General features: G+C 36.9%; 1 protein-coding gene and 1 long non-coding RNA gene across 2 annotated transcripts; one reads left to right on the top strand and one right to left on the bottom strand.

Annotated features, from left to right (window-relative positions):
• Positions 1-2,357: 2,357 nt before the first annotated feature.
• Positions 2,358-7,132, top strand: LOC122830848. Its single transcript, XR_006370606.1, has 2 exons — positions 2,358-2,735; positions 2,820-7,132. It is a non-coding gene; the product is annotated as an uncharacterized LOC122830848 (long non-coding RNA).
• Positions 6,597-8,970, bottom strand: mcl1b (MCL1 apoptosis regulator, BCL2 family member b). Its single transcript, XM_044116557.1, has 3 exons — positions 7,896-8,970; positions 7,348-7,598; positions 6,597-7,260 (listed from the first exon to the last, which is right to left on the bottom strand). Exons 1-3 carry the CDS (start codon positions 8,356-8,358, stop codon positions 7,144-7,146), a joined length of 831 nt encoding a protein of 276 aa, XP_043972492.1. The 5' UTR covers positions 8,359-8,970; the 3' UTR covers positions 6,597-7,143.
• Positions 8,971-9,353: the final 383 nt, after the last annotated feature.

Raw genomic sequence — 9,353 nt, 5'->3', positions numbered from 1 at the left:
AAACTCATTTTTCTACAATGATTTAGTTTAATAGCAGCTTTTGTCCTCTTTGGTGTTGTTCCTTTCCACTGTCTCACATGCATGCCTAATATGTGGGATTCTTGCAAAGGTCATGGCTTTGTGCAATTAGCAGTCCACTTTTGCAACTTTTCTATTTAGGTGGAAGACTTTGTCTAGCTGGCTGGGTTTCCTTAGAAAATTGTTTTTTTTTAACAGTTTGGCAAAATAAACAGAACCATACCGCATAAAAACTGGAGTTGTAATGGAGTACAGTATGTGTAATTGAGTTTACAGCTGACTATAAGATTAAGTTGAATTTACTATATATTATTTTGTTTTATAAAGTGCTTTGAGACAACATGTTGTGAAATGGTGTGATCGAAGGAAACAAGATCAATTGAAACTGATTTTGGCATTTTGTTTATTTTGAAATTATTATTTTCAAAATAATTTTTATGCTTCATTTTACTTATTTCAATGAATTATAGTTTGAGTGTATCACCCCGAAAGTGTAAATCTATTTGCTTAACCTTGCTGTTTTCAGAAACAAAACTGAACAACTCAGAGCCAATTAGAAAACAGACTTACGGAATGCTTGATTAGGAATAACAAGATTGTGAATCATTTGGGTTTCGGAGGATCTGTCAAGCTGTGAACATATGCACCACAATCTCTTCAGAGACTGGCCACACATTTCTCATAAGGTTTCCATTTTCACCTTTAGTTTCATTATGACTTGGTTGGGTTTAATCCATTGACTTTAACTGTAAAATTTTCCACATCAGTTGTGTTTTTGGCCTAAATTCAGGCTCTGTCAGTAAATGCCTGTGCTTCTCAAAAAAAAAAAAAAAAAAAAAAAAAAAAGGTTTTCAAAGAAATTAATGGAACAAGAAGATGTTCAAGGATTGTTCCACCAGTTCTTCTGCCAACAGCACATTTCAACCTGTGTAGCTTATAGGAGGTGAGAGTTTAAGAGTGTACTTTAGGTCTCTTAAAAAAATACATAAAAAAGAACACATAAAGCTTAATATGTGAAATCTAAATGTATGTTTACCAATTAGCTCAAAAATATATATTTTTTTATGTTTAACTAGTAACCTGTGGCATAATTTTTATTCCTAAAACATTTCAAATATTTCTTCATTCTCCATTTTTTCTTTCAGTCTGCTTCTGATAAATGAAGAAAACTGAGGAATAAAAAAAAATAGAGAACCATTCATATGTTTAGTTTGGCTCAATAGCCAACTGAGGAGTTTCACAAAATAAACAGTGCTTTGAGCCCGACATGTATTCTTAGTTCAAATGTTCTCTAGCTTCCTTCCTGTTAGTAACAGACTGTGAATTTCTGGTGGGAACATCCTGCCCCTTCCAGTATGAAGGCTGGCCTTGTTACTAAATAGACTGAACAAAACATGGAAAGTCTCCAAGGTACCAAAGCAGAGTCAGAAGACCTACTGTAGCAAACACTGTGTGCTGATATTGAAGGAACAACTACAGCAACATCTGTTTAAGTGCAAACAAAATGTGAAAGAAGGCATTGAAAACTGTAGGTTCTTATCATCCACAGCCATAACATGGATTATTCAGTCTGAAATAATTACGGATGTTTAAATGGTTTCCAAAGTAACTGGTAGAAAACATTGAAAAATGATGGCAACTGCCCACAAAGAGCTGAAATCCTTCAATACATGTAACCCTTTCTAAAGACGCTTACAACTGCCTATTTCAACAGTTCAAACTCTAAATATAACATTAATACAAATATGGGGGAAGACTGAATTTTCCACAAATAATATAGAGATATGTTACATAGAAAAATCTGTGACTACTGAATTGTGACTAGATGGGGTTCTATTTTATCATAGGTATTGTATCAGACAACAATCATCCTAAACACAAAGGAAAGCAGAAATAGAAAAGAACATTTTTCAACTGCCCTGTCAAAGTGTAGATGTCAATGTGATAGAAAAGCAGTAGTGGAGAGTTCATGAGAAGCAAATGCCCCAAAACCTCAATGAACTGACAGAACACTGAAAAGCCAAGAAGGTTTAAGTCCTCCACAACATTGTGATTGTTATGTCAAACTTTGTTTCATTTCAATCAATCAAGCAATTAATTTTAGCTCTAAAGTATCCTTCATGTTGAAGGCAGCTCGCTAGAATCACATAATAATAATAATGTTTAGGGCGAGACGTGGGGTACACCCTGGACAGGTCGCCAGTCTGTCGCAGGGCAATATTTTAGGATCCATCTTTGTTTAATAATTAAATAAAAAAATAATACAATTTAGTGTCTTCTGTATGTTTGTGTTCATTTATTTAAATTAATCTGAGAACCTGTGAAGACCAGTTATTTCTTTTAATATTTCAAACTTAGAAAGTCTGCTTTTTTTGTCACAAGAACACTGCCAAGTTGTGATGCTTCCTCAACTAAATCTACAAACATAATAAAAACTCAATTAAACATTCAATGGCAAAAGGAATTTTTTTTAAAATAAAGATTTACATGAAGCTGGAAGCTAGTTCAAGAGTAAAAAAAAAAAAAAATTAACTTGAATATTTCAAACTTGTTCCTTATTTTGAACAAAGTTTAAAACTTACTTCATTGTGCATCACTTTGCTTGATTGCTTAGCTTTAAAATCAGCTTAAATGCTGGGTGTAACAAATGTATCACCCAACCAGTGATATGGACAGACTGATCAAAGATCTCATGCTGTAGTTATTAAGGCCAGAAGGTACGGCACAACAAATGTATCACCCAACCAGTGATATGGACAGACTGATCAAAGATCTCATGCTGTAGTTATTAAGGCCAGAAGGTACGGCACAACCGCCAACACGAAGAGACAATCTGTTATACTGCACTATGCTCATCAGTAAAAGAATAAAGTTTCAAGAGACAGGATGACTCCACTTTGACAGGGACATGACACATCACCTAGAATTTGATCCGAGTTGAAGTATCAACTCACCAAGAGGAGCATAATGTTCAAGAGTTCAGACTGAGCTGCAGATGAATGGGAGTCATTTGACCTCTGATCTCCAGTCATTCTTGCCTTCATGTTTAAGGCTTTTGTTCTCGCAGTGCACACGCCAACAATGAACTTTATTGTTCAAAATCACTTTGATTGTGGATTTGAAGACATCTGACTGTCCAGTGCCCAACAAAGAACTTCAGTATAATCAGAAATGCATGATGTTGTTGCTCATTTCACCAAACCCGATTATTGTTTAGACCCCAATCATGAATTCATTTTTGTAACTGAATGGGCTGAACCAGAATTGAATCAGCATATGCAGCAAACAGGTTATTTTTTCAAAAGTCCAAAAAATTTCTTTAGAGAAAGTGCCATACATTGGGTTGTGTGAAGCAGAGTAAAGCAATGTTGCTCCTCCATAACTTTTTGCTGTATGTGGCCAGTCAACTGGCTGAAATAAGGCTAATTAATATCGGGGGTTTTTTTCTTGCTTAATAGATAGACAAATTTTGTTGTGTCGAAATAAAACTGAACTATCCTGGAATGTAGGCTAATTAATTGGACTGTTATGCATAAATACTATTAAATGGGCTGCATCATATTAAAGTATGGAATTGTAGTATCGCTGAAAATGCCATCTTTTAATACAAATAACCAACACTTTCTTAAGCATCACACTGCGTTTTAGTATTAAAAATATACATCAGATGTGAGCTTGAAGGACTGGCCAAATATGGATATGAAACTATGAACAACATTTATATAATATATGCTACCAAATATGGCACTCAAGTGTGATTGTGACAGCTCTAGTCCTTTTGAATTATGCTACCAGTTTAAATGCTACAGTTCATAACCTGCTTGCAAGATATCTAGTATGTAGCTGATTGTATGCTGGCAACCCATGCTAATTTGAAAGCTTTGCTACTTTAAGAGTAAAATGGGAAAAGCTTAGCAAAGATATTCTGCACATAAAGCACTTGAAAACTAGTGCAACATTTTTGAGCTTAGCTCAAGTCCATGTATCAACAGTAAAACTGCAAAAAAAAAATAAATAAATAAATAAATAAATAAATAAATAAATAACATTTCATCAACCCATGCCTTAATGTTATGTTTTATAGATGAATAGTTGGTGTGGTGCCAACTCTTCAACTCTCTATATTAAAGAGAAAAATAGATTTTGATTACTTTCTACAATATCTAGACTTAGAATTTGGGTAAAATGCGTCATATCTTCAACTTGACATCATAAATTTCAAGTTAAGAGCTTATCTGATCTCTGGTCCTGGTCTTGAAGCAGAGACAAACTGTTGAAATCCCCTTAGTAAAAAAATGCGGCAGCCTTAACAATAACCGCTATGTTGGTTGGATTACTGTTTTTGCTCAAGCCAAATATTTGCATAAGTTATAAATATGCAGCTTCTGGATTGGACAAATACATTACAAGGAAACCCCTGCAAATATTTATCCTAAAAGACATTTGGGTTTCCAAAGATGTGACCATAAGCTGGAGTTTGAGCTGCAATGTCTGCAAAACAAGCCTTGAAAGTGCAAAATAAATTAGAAGTCACAGTAATTACTGTTTGCCCCACACAGAAACAGCAACACTAAACACTGAGCACATGCATGCCTTAAAACATTTGAACATTTTACTAAAAGGCACCTTTGTTAACTGGAATAAGCAGGTATATTCAGAGCTCTCTGCATGATTATATAAACAAAACAGCTGCTAGTGTGAGTCAGTGTTTAAATAGAAGGCTTGAAGTCTACTTCTATAAAGCAGCTCCAAAACATTGACATTCAGCTTTGTCTCTTCTTCTACACACCACAGCTAAAAGTTGTGAAAACTTAGCCCTATCTATTCATCTCAGCACTAGTTCTCAGTATTGGACGCCTTTGACGCCAAACTCATAGATTACTTCTGTTTAACTATTAACTCGTGCGTCAGCTGACTTCCCAGAAACTGGTGCTTTTTTTAAACAGAAGGGCGTGCTGTTGCTACAGGGAAGCAGACTTGCTCACAACCAATACCCACGCTCAAAAGGCGGTTCCTCCTCAGTATCAGGTTTCAGTTCTGAGAAAGAAGCTGTTGAACATAACATTTGAGCAATAGAATGGTGAAATGGAGTCATTGGTTTTCAGACCTAACAGAGTAACTCTAGTTCCTGCAGATATTTTCTCATGCATCAGGACACATTTCCCTAGTAAAGCAAACAAAAAGTCAAAACTACTAAAAGTGTTTAAAAATTCTCAAAGAAACTAAACTGGTACTCATAAAGGCCAATTTAGTATTGGGCTTCTTTATCTGGGTAGATATCTACCCATGCAGAGAGCAGTTTTAAAACCACTCCTTTAAGACCATCCCATGAAAGGAATGCATTTACCTGCTTTAAAGCTTTCTGTTTTGCAGCTGCACCTCTCTCATAGTTCAGAAGCTGCAAAGTTAGATTCAATAAGTCTGGTAAACTACAACAGATGTACACTTTTAAAGCAAGCAACTAACATTTAGAACAGAAACGGTACAAAAAATATCCTTGATTATGCTGATTTGCTTAAAGAGGTTTTGTTAAACAAGGAAGCGGTTCAGATGTGTTGCTTCCCAGAATATTTTCAATTAGTTTGAGTTCAGGTTTGGAAACTAAAGAGTTAATCTGACCAAACCAGTTTGAGTTTCGTCTTCTTTCACCATGAGTCACTATAGCAGAATTCTCTTCTGAAATTGAGAGAACATCTAGATAAAAACCTCTCATCTATTTTTTTTTTTTACTTCTGTAAGAATTTCACAGGAGAAATTTCATTTACAAACAAGCAAAAGAGAAAAAAAACAAAGTTAAAGCCTGGATAACTTCCTGTTCTTGTATGGCACTCCCTGCTTTCTGTACAACCAATCCTCTTGGTAAATGCTGCAAACAGCAATTTGAATTTGCCTCAGCTTTTATTTCCCCCGAGCTAAATGGCCTATTCTTCAATGAGCCATGTACAGGTAACTAAGAATGTAACCAACATCATTATTCACAGGAGTAAACCAGAGAAGGCCAGCTGTGAATCATCTCCATGGAGAATCTCCCCTTCTTATCCTCCACATGTTTGTTCTGTAACCGTAGACTACAGCACGATCTGAAAACAAGGTGAAGTCCCAAATCATCACCATGGTTTTCCCTGCTAGAGGCTTGATGTGGTGGAAACAGAATATTTATGGCATCAAGAGGGCCAGAGAATTGATACGAAGAATGTCAACCCTTGGTTGGAACCAATAAAACATGTTTAAGTCATCAGTTTCTAGGTAGCTGAAGCCTGTCTGAATCAGGATGTGGATGTTATGCAACTCTGAAGATGTTTTGAACCCCTTTGACCCTAGTTCAGCACTTTGAGCTTTTGCACCAGCTTTGCATAGAAAACTCTGCAACTTGCAAAACTGCAGATGCAACCCTGAGCTCAGTCAAATAGGAGGTGCTCAAATTTCGAGGAAACTGCAGCAAGCACTATATTGGTTGTGGTGTGAATAAACAGAGGTTATGCGTTAACAAGTGTCAGACATTTACAGCACATATCCTATTGGTTGTTTAATGTGATTAAGCAAGACTCCCTGTTCAGAAAGACATTATCAAAAGGTCAAACAGTTTAATTTGTTTTATTGAGCTTAAATCTGAATGTAGCCATTGGTGTCTCCAGACAGAGTAATTTGAACAATGACATACTATGTGCAAATCAATCCCTCTACCCCCAACGTTTGTGAAATATTCAGATACTTTCCAAATGCTCACCAAAGTTTTCAAGGAATGGGTGTCATGCCTGCAAAATGTTATGGATAAATGGCTAGTTTCTACTGGTTTGGCCTGTGGCTTCATTAAAAATGTTTAATTCTAGTTGTAAACAGATTGCCCCACCCTGACCCCCCAAAAAAGATTTAAATTAAAAATGAGCTAAACAGTAGCATAATCATTGATTTTACATACAATATATTTTCATTAGAAAAATAAATTTATTCATATTTAAATAAGTTTCCTTGCAAAACAAATACAACTGATGGCAAAAACGTATTTAGAAACAAAAACATGAATCCTCAAATGGTGAAAGATATTCAAAATTAAACTTCCATTTTAGAATCCAAAACAGAAAGTGGAGACAGGAAAGTCCCTTAAGGTCTCAGCGTCCAACAAATTCACCTAATAAGAAAGGCTAATGTTGCCCCAATACCAGCGACTCCAACAAACGCCATCAGCGTGTTCCTCACTGTAGACTCGGGGTCTGACACTCTGAAAAACTCCACAAAGCCCTCCTGAAAATGAGACAAACACAAAATACATTAGTTTCAAATCCACATTATGTTCTCAAAGTGAGCCAGCAGAGTGTCGCAATAACTTACCCATGAGTTGTTTTTTGCTAGCCAATCCCGCTGGTTTGCCAGGAGATACGTGGATATTTTCTGGCTCACCAACTCCACGCAGTGCTCTTTGCCCCTCTCCTTCAGGCGCTGACACAATGCAGCCCCGAACGCCACCAGGCTGGCGATCCGACCCCAGTTGGTGATCCCGTCTGAAAAGAGATTCTCTGCGATTTCCGTAACAAACCCCATATCTTCCGGCTTGTTATCCAGAGCAAGCCTATTGACCATACCTGAGAGGAAGAGAAATAACTTGCAGTCAGAGATCCATTTCGATCACATCCAGAGAAGCATTTAAGTCGTTCCTTTTTTTTTTACTTCCGCTTAATCGTATAACAAGTAGAAGGGGTACATTTTAAATGAAGTATCACTTCCTTGAACGTCTATAAGGGCCAGAAAGGCTGACAATGCCCAAAACAGCTGTTTTAAACATGCATCCTGTTTTATGAAATATGCACTGTAAATATTTCCTGTGGGTGAGGCAAGCTATGACTCAACTGTGGAAAAATCCTACAATGGCGCCCACTTACCGTTGTATGCGCAACTGTGCTTTGTCAAAAGGTCCTCCACCACCCTTTTCATCGTATGTAGAGCTTTATTTTGATTCCACCGACACTTTGAAAGTCCTGTAAAGTCACTTAGAAAACTGCTAATAAGCTCCATTGTGTCGTTATCCAGCGCTCGGTTGCTCGCACCTACTGCAGGCGCGTCGGTTTCACTGTCTGGGTGCTGCGCAGGGGTGCATGGTAGAGAGCCTTCGTCGCTGTCGTCGCTGCTCCCCTGAAGGCTTTTCGCAACATATCCATTCGATGCAGTCACTCCGAGATTCGTCGGGCGTTTTTTGAAGGGATCCTTAGGCGAATGAAGAGATTCTACAGTGGAGCCCATTGCGACTTCAGGCACAACGAGTCCCTGGTCGTAGTGCGTTTGTCCACCGACTCCATTTTGAGAAAAAATTAGATAGTTTAACGCGCTTGTCGAATTAGTTGTCATATTTTCCTTTGAATTGAGATTAACTGATCAACAAAAAAGATTCAGCTAATAGAAAAGGTTAGGTAGTTAATAAAATAAGCCAATTTATATTCCACTCATTCTGCCCGATTCAGGTCCTCGACAAAAAGCGCAAGGAAATGGAACCAATAGATATAACCCTCCTTTTGTGCCCCACCTCCTTTTTGACGTAATTGACATGCACCGCCCCCCACCGGAAGTACCCAACTAAACAAAACCAAACAAAAAACAATTTGCTTTACTCCCGAGTTTGTGCTCACAAACTAATAATTTGAAGTTGAGAGATATTTCATGAAACCTGATATTCACTTAAAACTCAGCTGTGTTTTGACTGATATTAGCAGTTTCAATCTTCTCAACGAAAATCTATACAATCAAGTAAAACTCAATACAATCAAAAAGTAGCCTATGTTTTTTAATATAAAAAAAGTAAATTATCTCATTTCTATATAGTTTCGTTTTAGTTTCTGGATATGCTTTCCATATACTTCTGCAAATATCTGGAATTTTCCGTACTGTATTTTATTTGCGTCAGTTTCTGGAAGCGCTTTCCATTCACTTATGGAAGTAACTGGAATTCACTGGAATTCACCGGAACTGGCTGGGTGGAAATTTTGCACCCAGCCAATATACTGCTCTGGCTCTCCCTAGTGGCCAGTTTAGGTTTTACACCTTTAAAGTCGGCGTATTTTCTCAAATCTCCTATCGTTTGAGTCTTTTACTTGTGTTTCTAAGGTTTGTGGCATAGGACCTCCTATGGTTGATTCTATTGTTCAACTGCAAAATAAATAAATAAAAAAAAATCAAACTACATATTTTATTAATGTAAAAGTTTATTTCAAATACTGACAAAAATCTTCTCATCTTCCACACAACAAACATTCCAAATAGCCCTGTACTTTCTGAAGTGTCAAAATGTTTCCTTTGTTCTCCAGTGATCCTCATCATGTAAACCCCGACCTTCTTTAAAGAAGGAA

This window comes from Gambusia affinis, linkage group LG05, assembly GCF_019740435.1.
Source record: "Gambusia affinis linkage group LG05, SWU_Gaff_1.0, whole genome shotgun sequence".
Classification (NCBI taxonomy): domain Eukaryota; kingdom Metazoa; phylum Chordata; class Actinopteri; order Cyprinodontiformes; family Poeciliidae; genus Gambusia; species Gambusia affinis.
This window is presented reverse-complemented; position numbering and strand designations above follow the sequence as displayed.